The sequence below is a fragment of the Neofelis nebulosa genome, chromosome 9 (genome assembly GCF_028018385.1).
Source record: "Neofelis nebulosa isolate mNeoNeb1 chromosome 9, mNeoNeb1.pri, whole genome shotgun sequence".
Classification (NCBI taxonomy): Eukaryota; Metazoa; Chordata; class Mammalia; order Carnivora; family Felidae; genus Neofelis; species Neofelis nebulosa.
This window is the reverse complement of record NC_080790.1, coordinates 126078136-126099945: the sequence shown is the minus strand read 5'-3', so window position 1 is coordinate 126099945 and position 21810 is coordinate 126078136. Positions and strand designations below refer to the sequence as shown.

Below are 21810 nucleotides of genomic sequence, written 5' to 3'. Positions count from 1 at the left end.
TCGAGAGCCAGGAGAGGGATTGTCTGTCTCAACAACCTTCATCCTTTGGGCAAATGAGAAAAACTGAGGGCTGCAGAGGGAGCAGACTTGCCTGAGATCACAGCCCAAGTCAGCAACACAGGCAGAACTGGATCCTGGCCCCCAACACCGAGCACCTGCTCCCACCTATCTTTGGTTCTTGCACAAGGGCCCTTGCACTGGAGCTCTGGGGCACGGGGTGGGGCCAGGACAAGGCAAACAGGTGCCATTCCAGCCACCTCCTGTCCTTCCTCCCCTGACTCAGCTGCTCTAGCCTCCCTGGATCTGCGGGAGTTCATTTAAGGGCCCCTGGGCCCTGGATTTATTAAGTGCCGGCAGCAGAAACATGAGGGCCTGGGGCCTTCTCCTCCTGGTGGCCTTCCTGGCTTTGGGGAGCCAGCTGCCTGCTGCCTTGGCCAGGAGGAAGGGAGGTGAGTGTGGGTAGGTTTCTCTACTCTGGGGACCCGGCAGCTCCTACCTCTCTGGGGAGAGTGAGGGTTTGGGGAAAGCAGGCAATGTAGTGTGTGTGTGTGTGTGTGTGTGTGTGTGTGTCTTTGCTGTGTCTGAACAAGTATGTTTAGGTATGGCCAATGTGTGTGTCTGTGCACCTGTACATGGGTGAACACACATCCCTTTGTGTCTCTGCGGTGGGGGGAGCAAACTTGTCTGTACCTGCTCTCCCACGTTGTCTCCATGGAGGTATTAGGGTCTGTGGGCCCCCATGGCAACGAGATGACCCTTTCTGTCATCTTCTGTTGCTAACAAGGCTGTGACGGGTCTGGCCCCTGCCCGTCTTGTTTCTGTCTTTCTCGAGTCCTTCCTGTCCCAGAGCCCAATCTGTGCAAGGGACTCTTGAACTGGGCAGGGATATGGTTTCTGGGATCTGTTGTTAGGAAGCTCTGCCCTCACCCCTCTTTTCCCCCAGCCTCCTTGAAAAGCCTGGGGCTTACCTGTCAACAGGTGAGGGAGGATGGGGCTGTTGAGTAGCTAGACAGGTGCCTCCCCACCTGGCCAAGGTCTCCACCTCCTGTCTTTCTGCGACGGGTACACTGTGACCTACATACACCTGTTCGTCCCTGGCCCTGCCTTGGGGGAAGCAGACAGTAATGGGGACAGGTTCCCTCCTAAACAGGTCCTGGAGAGCAGTTCCCTGCATCTTCTCTGCCCCCTCTACTCTAACTTGTGCCTTCCTCAGAGGCAGGGTTTGGGGAGTAGAGTGCTCAGAGACCCCAGGCTGAGGAGGGAAGGTTGCTAGCAAGTTCCAAGGCCAGACCCCTGCTGGCTGGGATTCATGTGTCCTCACCACATTCCTCCTCACTGAGATGCTGAGAAATCGGGACTATTTTTATCCCCCTTTTGCAGGTGACAAAACTGAGCCACTTGAAATGCCAGTCCTGACCCTCTCTTCCTGTCTGTTCCTCAAGTCTTACCTCCTGGTCCCTCCTCCTAGAAGCCCTCCTGGCTGTATGATAGGGTCCCCAACCCCAGCCCACAGGGAGCTCCTTCTTTGACTTCAGACAGCTCCTCCCAGCTCACTCCCCAAGGCTACCCCAGGGACCTCAGGGTCTTCCCACCCATCTACCACCAGCCTGGGGAAGAAGCGCTAATCCGAGTAGTGGCCTCCCTCACAGACTAGCTGTTCTTTCTCCAGCAGGGGGCAGCAATTTAGTATAAGACAACCCAATCCAAGCCAGTGAAGTCAGTTTTGAGCACTTACTGTGTGAGCAAGGTGCCTACTGTGTGTGTGGCCAGCATCCAGTCAAGAGCCGGAGGGGGGAGGTAGACAAGGTAAAGTCCCAGCACCGGATCCAGCTGGTGCTGGGGACTCTTGCACCTTTTCTCTGATGCTAGACTAAATGAAGGCCTGGGACTGGCCTCCATCCTCTCTACAGGACTCAATGGTGGCCAGAGCAGAGGGGTGGGTCATCAGAGGAGTCAGAGTCCTAGCCCAGGCCCTGTGGGTCTGGGCAGTCAGTGCCCTATCAACCCTTGCTTTCTCCCTCTCAATGGAAGAAGGTACAGATTCAAGCCTTCTGCATGACATCTGGAAATGGCCCAAAATGCTAACAAGAAAAATGGCGGGATAAGCTCTGGGACAAAAAATTCTAGAGCCGTCTGAGGACTACCTTAAAGTCAGAGTTAATACAGATCCCTGAAACAACGCCACTTGGAACAGGACAAGCACACAGTGCGGTTGTGGCTGACTGTGGCTGTGTGACAATGCACCAGGCTGGCAGCAGCTGACATTGTCACGATGCTGGACCCCCTTCAAAATCCTTTCTTTCAAATAGTCGCTGAGCCACTGGTGTTCTGCATTAAGGGCTGTACTTTACCCTAATGGTGAGAGAAGCAGGTGGGGGTGTATTCTCATAGCCTCCAGTCAAGTGAGAGAAGGAGACAAATAGAGTCAGAGTCACAGCGCTGAAGGAAAGATCCTTTGGGAGTGTGTGGGGTGGGGGACGGGGCTGACCTGGCTAGTCAGAGGCCGGAAAGGTAGGTCTCCCTACTGCTGAGACCTGATGAATGGGGTGTAGGCCAGAGCACAGCAGAAGCAAGGCTCTGAAAAGAGAAGCAGCCGGAAGCAGAGCAGGAGCCCCAAACGGGAAGGTGTGGAGGCTGAGAACAGTGAGGTGGGCAGCCCCAGACCAGGCACAGCCTGGTGGCCCAGGTGTAGATTTTGAACTTCACTTTTTCCTATCCTTCATGTCATTGGAGTCTCAAACCAGCTCCGGGAGGAAGGAGTCCAGTTTTCCACTGCACAGACAGAACACTGACGCTTGCAGTAAAAAACAAACAAAGAACAAAAAACCAAAAACCATAACACTTGCCAGCCATTTGTAACACTGTGAATGGACCTCGAAGGCATTACACTAAGTGAAATAAATCAGCCAGAGAAAGACTAATACTGTATGATCTCACATTAGAATCTAAAAATAAAAACTAAACAACAACAACAACAACAACAACAACAAGCTCATAGATACACAGAACAGATTGATGGTTGCCAGGGGGCGTGGGTGAGAGGTGGGTGAAATGCGTAAAGAGGAGTCAAAGGTACAAACTTCCAGTTATAAGAGGAATAAGTCCTGGGGATGTAACATACAGCCTGGTGACTATAGTTAACAATACTGTGTTGCGTACTTGAAAGTTGTCAAGCGACAAGATCTTAGAAGTTCTCATCATAAGGAAAACGATGTGTAAATATGTGTGGGGACAGGTGTTAACTAGACATGTGATCATTTCACAATATATACAAATATCGAATCATTTTGTCGTACGCCGGAAACAAATACAATGCTATGCCAATTCTACCCCAATAAAAATTTTAAATAAAAGTAAAAGCAAGTCCACTCACCCACTCCCCGCCCTAAAAAAACAAACACAAACTTGCCAAAGGACAGGCAAGAAGTAAGGGGTAGAGAATTCAGACCTTGTGATTCCCAGGTGGGTGCTTTATGACGTGACTCTGGACTGCCTCCAGTTGCAAGATTCGGGGGGTTCTCTTATAGAGAAATCCGGGGGCTGCCCACCGGACGACGGGCCCTGCCTCCTTTCGGTGCCTGACCACTGCGTGGATGACAGTCAGTGTCCCGCAAGGATGAAATGCTGCTACAAAGCTTGCTTCCGCCAGTGTGTCCGTAAGATCTCAGGTAAGTGTCCTCCACCTTGCGGAGCGCCCGAGCCCTGAGCCCCGAGCCACACGCAGAGCTCAGCCAGGCCCCTGTGTTGCAGTCAAGCCCGGCAGCTGCCCGGAGGACCGCCTGCGCTGCCTCAGCCCCGTACAGCATCTGTGCCACCAGGACTCAGACTGCAAGGGCTCGGCTCGCTGCTGCCTGGGCGCCTGTGGCCGTGACTGCCGCAGCCCTGCACGAGGTACGCTACCTGCGCATGCGTGGCAGGGTCTTTCCCTCTCTCAGGCCCTGCCTTAGACGTTCTTCCAGTTCGGTAAGCCTAACCGGATACCCACCTTCCCAGAGGCCTGGGGCTGCCCACACCAGACCTGGGGAAGAGGGTGGGACGGGAGGGGTCCTCGTCAGGCCCATGGAGGAAGCGGACATCCTCCGTTCTCTTGTGGACCTTGCTGTGTGTCCCCTGGACCACAACCCTAGACTTTTAGCTCTGAACTTTGGTTTGTCCTTGGGAAGAAGGGTGGGCCGTCCTGCCTTAGTGGCCCAGGGCTGGGCTGGGGGGGGGGGGTGGTGAATGGGGGATCAAAGTTTCTAAAGAACCCAGAGCCATATGGTGGGTGGGGTAACCCTTTCCTTCTCTCTCCTCAGGCTAATTCTGGTTTCGGATATTCAGGATGGGGTTCTAGCAGGAAGAGGTGATGATGGGGGGAGCCTGGGACCCCGCCCAGACAGCACTATCTCTGCCAGCGGCAGTTCCAACCTTCTGATGAGCACTGATCTGCTGTCACTTCCCATCCACCCCTCGTTTCTCTTCCTGGGAGTCAAGGTGCACAGATAGACTCCTGTCACCCTGTGCCACCAACAATTTCTTCGTACAGTTTCTCCTAAAATGCCCAATTCAGATAGGCCCTTCTTTTGGGGGGTCCTAGCCCCTCCCTCAGGCAGCCCAGCCACCACCAAGGTATGTTCTAGCAGAATTTTCCAGACATTACCTAGCCACATACCCCTTTCCACAACTTTCGCCACGCCTGCAAAATAGCATTGTGATATCTTGTGTACTCTCTGTACTATGTATCTAATGTTTTTCTTTAAGTGGACTCGCTTTTGTATATAAATAAATTTATTTCCAAAGAAAAGCTTGCTACCGTCACTATAAAACAGGATATTCAGGATGACTGCCTCAAATAAAATGTAACTGTAACAACAGATGCAATGAAAATGGCAAAGTTCCATTAAAGTCGGTCTTGTCAGATCACACGGTATTAAATAATGGTATTGAATTCTACCTAAGTGCTGCCACCCGCCAAGGCTGCTCTCTGTCTCTGTTGTAAATGAAGATGGGGGGGGGGGGGTTAAAGATGTGTTAAAGACACAAATCTCAGAACTGTGACCTCCCTCCTGGGGTAACTGAGTTGTACAATTTTGCACCCCAGGTACACCCTATGATCATTTCGAATTGCTGCACATGTGGGGAATGTTGCTTGAATGGTTGGGATGTCGTTATTTTGGGGAGGGTGTGTCTCCCATTGGGCAATACCTCACTCACCTCGATTTCTCAAGGGCCGGTCTATAGTCAGGGCCTAAGAGGGCAGAGAAGGGGGTCAATGAGGGAATGACATGCTAAGGGACATTCCTGGACCCACACAGCTGGATTCCTGACTGTCCCATTCACCCAGGATTTGCTTTGGGGAGGGGAAGGAGGCAGGCAGATTTCTCCCTGTTTTATCTGCTGGGTTTCCTCTTGTGTCCCAAGAGAATCTGGGGCTGGGAAGTCAACTGTGCTGGTTAAGTTGGGAATCCTGGGTCTTCTCTCCTTGTTCCCTTGACCTGGCAGTGTGGTCGCAGGTGAGTCACCACTCAGGGATTCTATTTGCCCTTTGGAAGATGGAAAGGATTCTACTTCCTCTCTGCCATAGTCCTTCTCATGGGGTTCAAATGGCTGAGCTGTTGACTCCAGAGGAGCAAATGCTAATGTATGGATACATGGTGAAGTCCAAGAGAGGAGAGGGAAGAGAATCATCTATGAGCTTGGATATTTCCCGTCTTTCTGGGACTCAGTTTCCCATCTGTAAATTCAGGTGCTTGGAACAGATAATACGGTATATTGTACTGCTGCCCACAGATGCCTCTTCCTTCCCCACCGTTACCATGGCTTCTCTGTGGGGGGAGAGGTCATCCGTGGCCCAAAAAGTTAGGGCTTGGCCCTGGAACTGATGGGACACGGATGCAAGTGACAGTGTGCCAATTTCAAGGCAAGGCACCAGCCTTCTTGGAGCCTCTGCCCTCTGCCATGAGAAGTGTTTGCCCAGAAGCTCTCTGGTCTCAGGATGAAGGATAACTGGGGCAGGCCTGAGCTGGAGCTGTCAAGACTCTAACTTGGAAGAGCAAAATAAATGTTTGTGATAGGAAGCCAGTGAGATCTGGGGGCGGAGGGGGGCGTTCATTATTGACCTATAGCAGTGAGAGCTTGTGGAATTCAGATAATGATTGTTTCTCTTTAGTGAGTGCCCATTCTATGCCTCACACTCTAAACCATCATCTTATTCATCCATCCCATCACCCTGAGAAAGGTCGCCATTGTTATTCCCATTTGACAAGAAGAGTCTTTGAGATAAGTGATTGTCTGAAGTGGGTTCCCTGGAAGCAAATCTTTAGATGAAGGTTCACAGGGTGGTGATGCTCTGGAAACGTTCCAGGAAAAATGGGTCTGGGAGCAGAGAAGTATACCAAAAAGGGAAGGAGGCCAGTAAGGGTGTGACAACAAGCAAAGTCTCACAGGGGGTCTAGAGATGAGAGTAGGTGACTCTTCAGAGCTGTCCCGCAGAGCAAGGGAGTGGAGCATTTATGCCTCTGTATCCCTCAGGCATCAGTTAGTAGTACCTATGGGACGGAGGACATAAATTCCCAGGCACTTCAGGGACATCTGGGCGGCTGAGTCGATTAAGCGTCCAACTTCGGCTCAAGTCATGATCACACAGTTCTTGGGTTTGAGCCCCACATCAGGCTCTCTGCTATCAGCACAGAGCTTGCTTAGGACCCTCTGTCTGCCCCCCGCCCCCCCAGCTCATTCTATTTCTCTCTCTCTCTCTCTCTCTCTCTCAAAATAAATAACCTTAAAAAAATTCCCAGGCACTTCAGGCTCTCCCTGTGTGTGGCATAGCAAGCTGCAGGAGGCTTAAGGATGCCAGTTGACAAAGAGATTCAGATACTAACTGTCAGGAGGGAAAGCATGAAAAGGGATCTGAGGTGATCTGGGCAATGCATGGTCCTCACCTGCTACAAAGATGAGAGCCACATGAGGACAGTGGAGGAGGAAGCGACAAGGAGCCTGGGTCTTCAGTGCCCCTCACGGACAGCTGCACCCGGACTGCTGAAAAGAGTCACCTCCCCTCCAGTTAAGCCACCAAGGCTCGGTTTGCATTCTTGCAGCTAAGTTGAATCGTATCTGAGATGCTGGGTGAAGAAAGGCAGGAAGAGTTGTTCATGGAGGAGCGACAGTGTGCGTTACTTCTCACCATGCTCCTGAAAGGCAGGCGTTGTTCCCATTTTACAGATGAGGAAGCTGAGAATCCAAGAGGAGACATCACTGGGCCCATGGTCCCACAGATATTTAGTGGGAAAGGCAGGACACAAACCCACTGTATTCGTTATTTATCACTGAGTAGCAAATTACCACCCATGCAGCAGCTTAAAACAGCACGCATTTATCATTTCATAGTTTCTGTGGGTCAAGGATCCAGGCACAGCTTAGTTGGGTCCTCAGCTTCAGGGTCTCACAAAGCTGAAATAAAGATGATAGGGCTGGTACCTCACTGAGTCTTGACTGCAGAAGGATCCACTTTCAAGTTCATTAGGTTGTTGGCAGCATTTCAGTTCCTTGAGGGCCGTAGGACTGACTTCCTCAGTTTCTAGCTGGTTGTTGGCCAGAAGTTGGCCTCATGTCCTTGCCTTTCCAGCACGGCAACTCGCTTCGCCAAAACCAGCAGGAAGTCAATCTTATGTTACTCAATCCTGGAAGCCACATTCCCTCACCTTTGCCATATTCTGCTCATTGCAGACAAATCAGGAAATCCTGCCCATCCATGCTCAAGAGGAAGGGATTACACAAGGGCATGCACACCAGGAGGCAGACATCACTGGGACATTCTAGAAGCTGCCTGATGCACCGACTCTACTTAAGTACAAAAATGTCTGCACTTTATGCAACATCAGACTTACTCTTTGGGGTAAAGCCTCATGGATCCAGATGGCCCTTTCTGGCCAGGACTGAAAGAGAATTTGGGGCACAGCCCAATGTAATGGGTACAGATACCTCTTTTAGCCTCAAAAGCCCATAATGACCCTCTTCCCACTCTACATTGGTGAATTTGTCCAACACTCCATTTACTTCCCACATGATCTGGGGATGAAACCAGATCCTAGATTCAGTGTCTTCTGCCCTTGGGAAATAGGTCTGTCTTTTCTCTTTTTGGAAGCTACTGGTCCAACTCCGGGGTAGAGGGTACCTCTAAGTGGGGGCCGTGAAGGCTGCAGAGAGAGTACTAGGCCAAGAAATGGGAGACCTGCTTCTCTGCAGATCTTCATTTCCTTTGTTGGTAAAATGAGGGAATTGGGCAAGTTGTTTGTGAACTTCCTGCTCTAACTTCTTACTTTGAGGGAAGAACTGAACTGGTAAAGTCTAGAGCTGCAGTGTCCAGTATGGCAGCCACTGGCCCCATGAGGCTACTGAGTGTGTGAAATGTGATTATTCCAAATGAGAAGTACTGTATGTGGATATAGGAGTCAGAATTCTATGATGATTCCCGGTGACCCTCCCCCCGTACAACCTCCTCTTCCAGTGTAGATGGAACATGTGAAATGTGTTATGTGAGGAAAAGGAGACTGTCCTGGGTGGGCCTGTCCTAAGCAGATGATGGTCTAAGAGCAGAGCATTCTCTCTGGCTGCTCACAGAAGAGGAAGTCCACACAGTAGGTTGCCTGGAAGAAAGCAGACATCCATGCGGTGAACTGCCCGTGGGGCCATGTGGCAAGGAACCACAGGCAGCCTCCAGAGGCTGAGAGTGATCCCCGGCAGATAGCCAGCAGGAAGATGGGGACCTCAGTCCTGCAACCACAAGGAAATGAACAACCTGTGAGCTTAGAAGTGAACCCCGAACTTCAGATGGGAACCACAGCCCTGGCTGATACCTTGACTTCAACCTGGTGAGACCCTGGGTTGAGAATTCAGCCATGAGGTGCTCAGATTTCTGACCTAGAGGAATTGTGAGATAATAAATCTGTATTGTTTTAAGTTGCTAAGTTTGTTGTAATTTGTTACACAGCAATAAAAAACGAATATCTTGGATTTCCAAGACTTAGTAAGGGAACAAAAATGTGGGGTGCCTGGGTGGCTCAGTCGGTTGAGCGTCTGACTTCGGCTCGGGTCATGATCTCGTGGTCCATGAGTTTGAGCCCCACGTCGGGCTCTGTGCTGACAGCTCAGAGCCTGGAGCCTGCTTCAGATTCTGTGTCTTCCTCTCTCTCTGCCCCCCTCCCACTCATGCTCTTTCTCTCTCTCAAAAATAAATAAACATTTAAAAAAATGAAATTGCAAAATACCTTCTTAGTAATTTATCGATCCCATGTTGAAATTATATTAATTTGAATATAGTGCGGTAAATAAAATATATTATTAAAATTAATTTCATCTGTTTTTAATTTTTTAAGTTGCTATCAGAAACATTTATTTAAAAAATTTTTTTAATGTTTATTTATTTCTGAGAGAGAGAGAGAAAGAGTGCAAGTGGGAGAGGGGCAGAGAGAGAGGGAGACAGTATCCAAAGCAGGCTCCAGGCTCTGAGCTGTCAGCACAGAGCCTGACATGGGGCTCAGGCTCATGAACCGCAAGATCATGACCTGAGCTGAAGTCAGATGCTCAACCGACTGAGCCACCCAGGCGCCCCTTGCTATCAGAAAAATTTAAGTTACATATGTGGCTCACAGACTATTCAGTGGACAGTTCTGTTCTAGAGGTCCCGGAAGTTAGCCATATGACCTTAGGAGTGAGTCACCTCACTCTCAAAGCCTTGCATTTCTCTTTTATTAAATTTTTTAAAGATTTTTTTAATGTTTATTTATTTTTGAGAGAGAGAGAGACACACACACAGAGTGAGAGCAGGGGAGGGACAGAGAGAAAGAGAGACATAGAATCCAAAGCAGGCTCCAGGCTCTGTGCTAACAGCACAGAGCCTGACGCTGGGCTCAAACTCACAAACCACAAGATCATGACCTGGGCCCAAGTCGAACACTTAACCAACTGAGCCACCCAGGTGCCCCTATTTTTTATTAAATATTTTTTAATGTTTATTTATTTTCGTGAGAGAGATAGAGTGTGAGCAGGGGAGGGACAGAGAGAGAGGGAGACACAAAATTCCAAGCAGGGTCCAGGCTCTGAGCTGTCAGCACAGAGCCCGATGCAGGGTTCAAACTCATGAACCGTGAGATCACGACCTGAGCCAAAGTTGGACATTTAACTGACTAAGCCACCCAGGTGTCCTAAAGTCTTCCACTTCTTATCTTTGAATAATAATAGCACCTATCCATTTTGCAGCATAAATGAGATGAGGCCTGTAGGACCCGAGGCCCAAGGCAAGGTCTTAAAAAATGCTGGTTATTATGATTATTAATAATAACAATTAGTATATGTGAAATAGAAATCCTTTCTTGAACCCAGATCCTAGTCTCCAGCATCCTCTCTCCGTCCAGACACACAGTAGGCACTGGATGAATGCTTGTGGATTATATAATCTTTCTTCTTAAAAAGATTTTATTTTTAAGTAACCTCTACACCCAACATGGGGCTCGAACTTGCAACCCGAGATCAAGGCTCACATACTCCATGGACTGAGCCAGCCAGGCACTCTGGATGACATAACCTTGACAAAGCTCTGACACAGTTCTCCTTTACCCTATCAACCCACTTGGAAGGTGGAAATCAGGGACCCATAGCTAGGGGGGAGACAGAACTTCTGGGGGACAAAATGATCTGTTTCAAGCTTCACAGCCCCAAGGGGCTCTTGGGGAATAAGGCCACCTTCTCTAACTCCCTAAGGCAGAGCCCCACCTGCAGTCCTGGAAGACATGAGACACAAGACCAAGCTAGGTGACCTGCGCAGGTGATCTGTCCTCGTCCAAGTCTGTGTCAGGAAGGACTTGGATAAGTCACCTGAAGCAGAGTGCCTTACACATGTCAAGGGCGCAATTAAGGAAGGGATTATTACTGCTGTTGTTGTTCCTTTGTAGGCAAAACCTGGGCTGAAATCCCTCCCTAGTGGCACCTCAGTCTCCTAAATGACCCCTCCTCCCCTGGCCCCTGACTGGGGGGAGGGGGATGTCCTGGCTGTTGGGCCCAGTCTCCAGCCACCATCTCCACCCAATCGAGTCAGGAATAGAAACCACCGCCTCCGACAGCCCGCGGTCTCCCTCCCTCCCTCCCCCGGCAGCGATCGATGTGGCCTCCCCCGCGGGGGACAGAGGAAGACAGGGAAGGAGGGGCGGCGGGGCCTCCGGCAGCAGCGAGGTTCGGCGGCGCCGCTGGGACAGAGACGATCCCGGCCTGGCCAGCGGCTCTCCAGCCACGGAGCCCTCGGGGACTGAAGCACCTGGTGGGCGCCCTGGAGGGGCCTTGACAGGTAAGGGACTTCCCCTGGGGAGGGGCGTGGCCCGGGGCGGGGGCTGCACAGTGGGAGGCGATGGTGGGGGCACTGCCCTTTCAGCTCCAGAGTTCCCTCCTTGAGACCCTCCCCCTCGCCTGGAGGGAGCGCTGTGGGGTGGCAGTGACCTGGGGTCGGTCCTATTGGTTCATCTGTAAAATGGGATTCGAAAACCTCCCTAGCAGGGTCGGGGTAGGCATTGAACCGAGTGAAGCTGTATATAGAGCCCTGCGAAGTGAACAGCACATAGTAGGCGCTCAAAATAAGTTTGTGGAGAGAGCCTTCAATGGAAACGCCTAGTTTCCAACCTTAACTGTGTGCCATGGACTAGCTGGGTGATGTTGAGCAAGTCATTTAATCTTTCTTACTAATATTCAGATTCTTGTTAGGGAAGGTTTGTTGAATTCATGATCTCATAATCATAGAGCAGGAAGGTGAGTTCCAGAAAGAGAAAGGGATTTGCCCACCGTTATGTAGCTATAATGGGTGATGCAACTGGGTTAGAAGCTTCATCTTTTGACACCAGGTGCAATGGAGGAGGTGGGAGTGGAACTGCATCCGCGTCCCAGGTATTTACTGTGCACAGATTATGAACCAAGGGCCGTGCTGCCCATAAACATCTTGCCATAGTTAAGCCTCATAACCTCTCAAGGGAAGTGTGATGTCCTCCAGTTTACAGATGGGGAAACTGAAGCTCAGAACGGAGCCCCTCAAGGTCAACAGTCAGCAAATGGCAGACTCAGAATTTGAACCTAGCTCTGACCAGAAGAAATTGCAAATGATTAACATTTATTGAGCATCAACTGTGTTCCAGGGGCTTTGCACATGCATTCACGGTAAGCTTTCACCCTAAGTGCTATTGCTACTTTCCCTGTTCTATAGATAAGAGACCCAAAGCCGAGAGCAGGAGGAGACTGGCCTGAGGACGCAGAAGTGACGGAGGTTAAGGACACCACCCTGATCCCGACCAGCTTAACACCAAGCCCAGGGTGAGTGAAGGGCACCCCACCTGGCTCCTTGCCAGGCACCAGGCCAGCCGCTCGATGGTGTACATTCCACCCTGGGAAGTGGGCATTGCTGATGGGATGGGGCAGATGGGATTACTGAGGATCAGGAGGTGAGTCACTAGCCATCAGTCCCAGTAGAGTTCGGAGACGTGGGCAGTGGAAGGACCCAACATCTTCTGGGGTCAACTAAGGTGAAGCACTTTCCCCATAAGCTACTTTAGTCCTCCAGCCTGCCTTGGGTAGGTGCTGTTGTCTGCATTTGGTATTGTGTAGGAAACTGAGACCTGGAGAAAAGCATCTTCCTCAAGGCCCTTGGGGGGCATCAGGGATGGAGATAAACCCAGGTTTGGCTGACTCTGGGAGACAATGAAACAGGTGGATAATTTACTGAACCCCTTCTGGGAGCCAGGCCTGATAAAGACAATAGTTCAATTAATCTTTTTTTTTTTTTTAAATTTTTTTTTCAACGTTTTTAATTTATTTTTGGGACAGAGAGAGACAGAGCATGAACGGGGGAGGGGCAGAGAGAGAGGGAGACACAGAATCGGAAACAGGCTCCAGGCTCCGAGCCGTCAGCCCAGAGCCTGACGCGGGGCTCGAACTCACGGACCGCGAGATCGTGACCTGGCTGAAGTCGGACGCTTAACCGACTGCGCCACCCAGGCGCCCCGTTCAATTAATCTTTTTAACCACACTTGGAGGTGGATCTTTGTATCTCCACTTGACCGAAGCTCAGGGAGGTGACAGGCCTTGTCTCTGGTCACAGAAGACAGTGTGTTCCATCTGACTGACTCCAGAGATGCTTCAAATGGTCTAAGCCAACGGCTCTCAAATTTGACCATGTATCAGAGTCACCCTCCATGCTTGTTAAAACCCCAACTGCTGGACTCCATCCCCACAGTTTCTGATTCAGTAAGTCTAGAGCAGACTGAGAATTTGCATCGTTGACAAATTCCCAGGTGGCACCGATGCTGCAAGTGCAGGGGACACACTTTGAGAACTACTGGTCTAAACTGATTCTCCCAACACCTCCCCCCCCCCCCAGGGGTGGTCAGTATTACTATCCCCATTTTGCAGAGGAAGGAACTGAGTTTCAGAGTGCGCATGTGTCCAAGATCCCACATTAAGCCCCTGGCATATGAAAATCCAAGTTTGGAAAAGGGAGACATCCTATCTGAGCACACCCTGGGGTGCCAGGACATCCTGCCATTCAGTCACTTTCATAACCCCCCAAGATAGATCCCAGCATTTGTTCCGTGCCATTGAAATGGGGGGGGGGGGCGGGGGACAGGCTCAATGATTTAGCCAAAGACTCTGAGTCGAGGGAGTGAGGGGCATTCAAACCCTAGTCTGAGATCAGAGGGCACTTACCTCCCGAGCGCCGTCTGCACACCAGAGCTGGTGGAGGGGGCAGGAGGGTTAAACCCGGCCTTCCAGAAGGCAGGCCCGGGGACAACCCCCGCTCCGCATCCCGCCCTCCCCGTGTCCACAGGCCATGGTGAGCGAGTCCCCGGGGCCCGGTGCCCGCGTGCCCTGGCGGCGGAGCGACGAGGCGCTGCGCGTGAATGTGGGCGGCGTGAGGCGGCGGCTGAGCGCACGCGCGCTGGCCCGCTTCCCGGGCACGCGGCTGGGCCGCCTGCAGGCCGCGGCGTCCGAGGAGCAGGCGCGGCGCCTGTGCGACGACTACGACGCGGCGGCGCGCGAGTTCTACTTCGACCGGCACCCGGGCTTCTTCCTGGGCCTGCTGCACTTCTACCGCACCGGCCGCCTGCACGTGCTCGACGAGCTGTGCGTCTTCGCCTTCGGCCAGGAGGCCGACTACTGGGGCCTGGGAGAGAGCGCGCTGGCCTCCTGCTGCCGCGCGCGCTACCTGGAGCGGCGCGTGGCGCGGCCGCGCGACTGGGACGAGGACAGCGACACGCCGAGCAGCGTGGACCCGTGCCCCGACGAGATCTCCGACGTGCAGCGCGAGCTGGCGCGCTACGGGGCCGCGCGCTGCGGCCGCCTGCGCCGCCGCCTCTGGCTCACCATGGAGAACCCCGGCTACTCGCTGCCCAGCAAGCTCTTCAGCTGCGTCTCCATCGGCGTGGTGCTGGCCTCCATCGCCGCCATGTGCATCCACAGCCTGCCCGAGTACCAGGCCCGCGAGGCGGCGGCCGCCGTGGCCGCGGTGGCCGCGGGTCGCGGCACGGAAGGCATGCGCGACGACCCGGTGCTGCGGCACCTCGAGTACTTTTGCATCGCCTGGTTCAGCTTCGAGGTGTCGTCGCGCCTCCTGCTGGCGCCCAGCACGCGCAACTTCTTCTGCCACCCCCTCAACCTCATCGACATCGTGTCGGTGCTGCCCTTCTACCTCACGCTGCTGGCCAGCGTGGCGCTCGGCGACCGGGGCGGCGCGGGCGGCGAGGACCTCGGTGACCTGGGCAAGGTGGTGCAGGTGTTCCGCCTCATGCGCATCTTCCGCGTGCTCAAGCTGGCGCGCCACTCCACCGGGCTGCGCTCGCTGGGTGCCACGCTCAAGGTACGGCCTCTGGGGCCCCGCGAGGAGGTTGGGGGGGGGGGAAGGGGGGAGAGGTGGGGAGGTGGGGGGGGGGTTGCAGGTGGGGGTGACCAGAGGACAGGTTAGCAGGTGAACTTACAAGCGCGTGGTGTCCAGGCACACAGTGATCCAAGGCGACATTCTGTTCCTGTGCCAGGCACAGGGCTGGACACCAGGTGTACATGTCACATCTTTTCTGATGTTCCCAGCAGCCCTGGGAGGGCTCTTTCCCAGGGGTGAAAACTGAACACCGAGGTTTGCTTTTCTTTAAAAAAAAAGAAAAGAAAAGAAAAGAAAAAGCAGGGGGTGGGGCGCCTGGGTGGCTCAGCCTGTTAAGCATTCAACTTTGGCCCAGGTCATGATCTCACGGTTAGTGAGTTCGAGCCCCGTGTCAGGATCTGTGCTGACATCCCAGAGCCTGCAGCCTGCTTCAGACTCTGTCTCCCTCTCTCTCTGCCCCTCCCCCCACTCGCACTCTCTCTCAAAAATAAACATTAAAATTTTTTCTAATTAAAAAAATAAGACAAAGGTCACTTTTGGTCTGTCAAATATCAGATAATAAATAAGTGCAGAAATTTGCAAAGCAGAATGCTAAATGCCTTCTCCGCTGAGCCTTTCCTCTGGCATTATCAGGGGGCACAGATATTGTAGGTCACCCTTGACGGGCCAAATCTAGCAGCAGCCCCAGAGCTAACACTTACTGAGTGTTAATTCTGTGCCAGTTTTACATCCATTATCGACATTCTCAGGACAACTTCCTCAGGAAGATGCGGTTATTTATTCCCTTCCCGTAGATGAACAACCTGAGGTTGGAAGGTTGGCTTTTTAAAGCCTGGTTGCAATTTACTGAGCACCCTCCTTCTGCCGGGCCTTGCACTGGGGTGAATCACTGCCCTGGCAAGCTTAACCTTGAAAGGGTGAACTTAGCCTGGTGTGGAGAAGGAGGAAATATGAACAGTTTGGACAAAGGCCTGGAGAGAGAACAGGATGAACGCTGGGGTGGATGTGGGGGGGAAATGGAGGGAGGGGTGTCAGTTGATGAGGTTGATGAGGTGAGAGGGACAGGGTACTGAAGGGCCATGGACTCTTGGACCAGGATTTCGAACTTTATCCCGAGTATTAGGGGATGGAGCCTGTGAGGGGTTCAAGCTGGGGCAAGTATTACTGTCACTACTTTGCAGATGTGGAAACTGAGGCTCCAAGAGGGGACAGGACTTGTCAGAGGTTCCTGGGTGAGTAAGTTGCAGAGCCCAGAGAAGAACCCAGCTGTGCCTGACGCCATGACCTCCTGCTCTTTCTCCTAAAGCTCCGTGCAACCCTCCTGACGATCCCTAGAAAACCCCTTCCTCTCATGGCTTCCTAAAGCCCTTTTCATGCCCCGGAGGCAAGACAGCCAGGAAGCTGGGTACAGGCAGGATGACGTGAGCAGAATGCTGGGGCATCGGGCATGTACGTGGGATTCAGTATCTGTCCAGGGAAGACCCCTTTGCCCCAGAACTCTGCCTTGTCTCCAGCCATGCAGGGATTCAGGGCCTGATATCACCAGCATTTTCTGCAAGGAGGGAAAAGGATATTGATGGAGGCTGCCAGATTCCAGGACACGGGTGTAAGTCTCCAGGTGACAGCCTTGCTACTCAAAGCAAGGCCCTTGACCAGCAGCAGCTTTCTCATTACCTGGAAACTTGCTTAGAAATGCAGACCCGCTCAATTGAGTTCTGCCTTTTTAACAAGATCCCAACATGATTCCTCCACACATTACAGTTTGGGACTAGGGGACTACAGTTCTAGGCTAGGAGTCTCAGCCTCAGCACTATTGATATTTGGGGGGAGGTAATTCTTGGTTGTGTGTGTTGGGGGCGGGGGGATGGCTATCCTGGCATCGTAGGATGTTTAACGGCATATCCGGCCTCTGTCCAGTAGATGCCACTAGCACACCTGTCCCAGTTGCGACAAGCAAAAATGTTTAAGGACTTTGCCATATGTCCCCTGGGGCAGATTGCCGTATTTGCGAACCACTGCTTGGCCTCAGGGGTAGGCAGGTGCATTCAGGAACGTGTATCCTGTCGGCTTTCTCGAGGGGCAGAATGTGTTTTTGTATTTGTCAGAAATGAGATAGACCAGTGAAAAGTACATGAAACCAACGCTTTGCATTGTGGAATACAAACTGTGGTCCCCCCTTGGTTCTGCAACTGTGGAAGAGTCACAGGCTTCTTATTCACTGGCTGGTGCCACCAGTGCCCCCTGCATTAGAAGAAACCACTATGGCTTAGTGGGTGCCCTGGACAACAGAAGTTAGGCCTGTGTTTGCTCCCAGGGAGCTGGCTGCCTCTTGTAGATGAGAGATCTTAGTTTGGAGTCAAGGGACCTGGGTCTTGGCATCAGCTGTACTTTGCTCTGTGACTTTGGACCTGCCCCTTCTACTCTCTGGGCCTCAGTTTCCTCATATGCTCCATACCAGGTCTGTGAGCCCACCCGGCTCTGACTTGGCTTCCTGCATTCTCTTCCAGCACAGCTACCGCGAGGTGGGCATTTTACTGCTGTATCTGGCCGTGGGCGTGTCCGTGTTCTCCGGTGTGGCCTACACAGCCGAGAAGGAGGAGGACGTGGGCTTTGACACCATTCCCGCCTGCTGGTGGTGGGGCACGGTGAGCATGACCACTGTGGGCTACGGGGATGTGGTGCCCGTGACGGTGGCTGGCAAGCTGGCAGCCTCAGGCTGCATCCTCGGGGGCATCCTGGTGGTGGCGCTCCCCATCACCATCATCTTCAATAAGTTCTCTCACTTCTACCGGCGCCAGAAGGCTCTGGAGGCTGCTGTGCGCAACAGCGACCCCCGGGGGTTTGAGGATTTGCTGAGCAGTGTGGATGGGGTGTCGGAGGCGTCTCTGGAGACCTCCCGTGAGACCTCCCAGGAGGGAAGGTCTGCAGACCTGGAGGCCCAGGCCCCGAGTGCACCTGCAGACTCTCAGGTTTATTAAAGCCAGGGCTCAGTGTCCTCCTTCCCACACCCCTACAGTCAGCTGAAACAGCAGAGATCCTTCCCTGCTTACATGGTTCATGGTGGCCTCACTGCTCAGGATCACTCCCCCAGCCCTGAGAAATGGGGACTGGGTCCCTTCCTCTAAAGGCCCAGGTTAGGATGGTGTCACCCTAGGTTCTGTGAGCCTGGAGAACAGCCCAGAGACTTTCGTAAACGAACCTCCAAGCTACTGTGAAGCAGGCATGTGCTACAGAGAAAGTCAAAAGGATGCTAACGGGTCATGAACACTCCCTGCCTGTCAGCCCTATCACACTCAGCCCTGTGTTGGAGGATGAGAATTGGCCCCATTTCGCAGATGAGGAAACTGAGGCTCAGAGAGGTGCAATGACTCGCCCAAATGTCTCCCAGTTAGAAGTCGTGGAGCCAAGTTGGGAATCCAGACTCTTTGGTCGACCAAGCCAGTGTTCCTTCCATGCTGTCTTTCTTCTGCCCTCCTAAAGTTTGCATGTGGTTTTAGGGGGTTCATGAATCCTGAGAAGATCCTCTATCAGGGCTAGGGAAAGGCCCAGACAGAGGATTCAGATGTAGGAGTGCTGGACCTCAGCTGTGGTCCTTTTCCATGAGATTCTTTTTTTTTGTTGTTGTTAATGTTTATTTATTTTCGAGACAATGTGAGACACAGAATACAAGCAGGGGAGGGGCAGACAGAAGGAGACACAGAATCTGAAGCAGGCTCCAGTCTCTGAGCTGTCAGCCCAGAGCCCAACGCCGGGCTTGAACTCACGAACCGCGAGCTCATGACCTGAGCTGAAGTTGGACGCTCAACCGACTGAGCCACTCGGGCGCCCCCTTTCCCATGAGATTCTAACGGCAGTTGGCTCTTGGTGAGGTTTGGGAGGAAGGAAGAAGAGCTGCCTTCCTAGCTGCTGTGTGAGCTTTGCTGAGCAATAGTCTTACAGCTTCCCGCCAGGGCTGGCTTGAGATACAGACCCTGGAGGGGCCCCTGCCTGTGGCCTGAGGTCTAGACCCAGCTCTGCTAGGACACAGTGTGGGAGCTGGACACCCCATCTCCAGGTCCCAGCCCACCTGTCACAAGGTCGCAGTCTGTGCCCCGGAGGGAGATGAAAGCCAAATTCAGCAGGGAGTCACCGATTTAAAGCCAGCTCAGCTCTGAGAGGTTGGTGGCAAGAAGCTGCTATGCATAGACACCTGTGACCCCCCCCTGCTGTCCCCAGTCTGACTGTGGCAGTTCCCTTCTTTGCACCACATAGGCCTCCAACCCTTCCTTGAGTTACCGTCCAGGCAGACGCTTGAGACCTCTGCTCCTTTTGACCAGCTCCAGCCCTTCATCCTTGCCGAGGACTTATCCCTTCTACTCACCTGCTGAATCCTTCCTACTTACTGAGACGTTGGGAGGGAAGGACTCCCGTAGCACCATTTACATACTGTTTCTAGGACACTCATCACTGTACTGTCCTTGGCTGGCCACGGCTCTGTGCGCCGCCACCCCCCACATGCTGCATTTCAACACAGAAGACGTGTGGTGGAACCCAGGCTTGGTGGGGAGTAGGTGCTTAGTGACTACCTAATGAATACCTACTGATGGATCAGCCAGTTCGAACAGCACACTGTGTGTCAGGCGCCGGGAAGGAAGAGGAAATGACCAGAGAGGCCTTGCCCTTGAAAGGGTATGGACAGGACCGAACAGCATGTCCTTTGGTCCTGCCCCCGGTTCCTCCTTACTTTACGAGGCTTTTACGGCCATTTCTCTGTAGATTCTTCACTCACACATTCAACAAATATCATTGGAAGACTCACAAGCCGGGGCTTCATGTGTGGCCTGCAGAGGCGTTTTATTTAGCTGAACAGTACATTTAGTATATTTTTTTCATTCAAATGCCTTTGGGTGAGGCATGTACTTTCCAGTTCCCCATAGCGTCTCCCCCGAAACACACACACACACACACACACACACACTCTACTGTGGTAGTCCCGCTGCTTCTCAGATTTACTTGCCACACCTGTCCTCTGATTCATTGACTGCTAGGTTCAAGAGATATAACAGGGAACCAAATATATATATATTCAAGAAGCTTACAGACTAGTGAGGGAGATGGATTTTAATCCAGTAATCACAGAGATGTGTAACAGTGAACTGTATACTGAGTCCAGGAACTCCAGGCACACATGTAGCAGGGACCGTTAACGGGGGTCAGAGAAGACTTTCTTGAGGGTGACCATACAAATGAATCGTTAATTAGGCAGCGGGGGTTCCGGGAAGCATTTCCAAGCACAGGACACAGCCACGGGCAGGCCTTGGGTATGACGTGATAGGTCCCCGCGTATGGTTGGAATCCGAGTCTCCAGCCTGAGCAGAGACTGGAGCGGCGCCCGACCCCCCGCGTCCATACCAGCCCTCCCGCAGGCTCAGCCCCGTATGCACCGCCCTTCCTGAACCGCTGAACATGTCAAAGAGCCAGGTAGCTTCCAGACTTTCTCATCCCACAGACAAGTCCGTAAAGCCGGTATGGAGAAAGCTCCGGGGTGAACTGACCAGCCTGCATCCCTCCCCAGGTGTGTGTCATCCTGGCAGAAAAGCGACCACTCACTCTCACTCCCACTCCTGTGTGTCTGTGAAAACTATTATGCAAATAAAGAGGCGGGGCACAGGGACCTGTTTCTGCCTGTACTGGAGTTGGCTGCCGGGGCGTGTGTGCTGAGTGAACGGGGAGGGTGGGGAGGCATGTGGAGTGACTCCTTCCACATCCTCTGGTTCCAGTTTTGAGTTTGGCACAGGACGCAAGTGACAGGAATCCGGTGGGAACTAACTTGGTCAAAAAGAGTAACTCATTATGAATAAGTGATGAGCAACCATCACAATTATAGTCCTTTGGTTACAAGCAACAGAAACGGACTCTCTTAAGGAAAAAAAAAATTTTATTGGAAGGTGTATTCCTTTCCTGTTGATGGCGTAAAACAATAGAAATTTGTTCTCTGACAGTCTGGAGGCCAGAAATCTAAAATCAAGGTGTCAGCAGGGCCGCGCTCTGAGGCTCCAGGGGCGAATCTTCTTACCTCTTCCAGCTTCAAGTGGCTGCCAGTGTTCTAGGCTTGTGGCTGCATCCCTCCATTCTCTGCCTCTGCCCTGATGTCACCTTTTCCTCCTGCGTGTGTGGGAGTCTCCCAGTGCTCCTCTCATAAGGACTTGTGTGATGGCATGTAGGACCCCCCACCCGAGCTAATCTAAGATGATTTCAAGACCCTTAGCCTAATCACATCTGCAGAAAGAGCCTTTTCCCAAATAAGGTAACATTTACAGGTTCCAGAGAATAGGACTTGGACATATCTTCAGGACCACCATTCTGCGCACTACAGAAGGGTACCAGTGATGCTCACCCGTCAAAGGAAAAGCTGGCTGGCCAGGCCTCAGGACACGCAGGAATGAGGGGAACTCTGAGGACCTCAGTGGTGGGACCCATGAGCCTTCTGCCTACGGCACCGCCAGCTAAATGCTCAGCCTTCAGTGGCCTTCCTCCCCTGTGTCATTCCGCGCCCAGTTCCGATCCCAGCCTGCCTTGAGTCCCACGCCTCTCCCTTGGTGGAAGGGGGCAGGGCACCTGGGCCACGTGGGATGGAAGAAAGGTAGTTACCCAAAAGAAAAGGCCATGTGACGTCACCAAAATAAAGGGGAGGGATGTTAGGCAAAAAGAGCAGGTTGTCCCCAACCCTTGGCTGCCCAGCACATTATATGCTCACATCTTCTCTCCATAAGCACAGTCTAAAAAAATGTTTGTAACATAAGGAAACTATCTTGTATATAACGGAAAACACACTTGGTGTGTCTGGGCCCTATTAATGTGATTTAATCAGTGTAGTGGATCAGTTTGATGTCTTGTGGAATAGGACAAAGTCAGAGATCTAATCAAATCTTTCCAGTGCAGAACTG

General features: G+C 52.4%; 2 protein-coding genes across 2 annotated transcripts; both read left to right on the top strand.

Annotated features, from left to right (window-relative positions):
* Window positions 1-240: 240 nt before the first annotated feature.
* Window positions 241-4902, top strand: LOC131485822 (WAP four-disulfide core domain protein 5-like). Its single transcript, XM_058685753.1, has 4 exons — window positions 241-449; window positions 3528-3668; window positions 3751-3891; window positions 4296-4902. The coding sequence occupies exons 1-4, from the start codon at window positions 365-367 to the stop codon at window positions 4298-4300; spliced, it is 372 nt and encodes a 123-aa protein (XP_058541736.1). The 5' UTR covers window positions 241-364; the 3' UTR covers window positions 4301-4902.
* A 6003-nt stretch (window positions 4903-10905) lies between these two features.
* Window positions 10906-20558, top strand: KCNS1 (potassium voltage-gated channel modifier subfamily S member 1). The gene is made up of 4 exons (XM_058685748.1): window positions 10906-11317; window positions 12221-12280; window positions 13838-14866; window positions 17392-20558. Exons 3-4 carry the CDS (start codon window positions 13841-13843, stop codon window positions 17860-17862), a joined length of 1497 nt encoding a protein of 498 aa, XP_058541731.1. The 5' UTR covers window positions 10906-11317; window positions 12221-12280; window positions 13838-13840; the 3' UTR covers window positions 17863-20558.
* Window positions 20559-21810: the final 1252 nt, after the last annotated feature.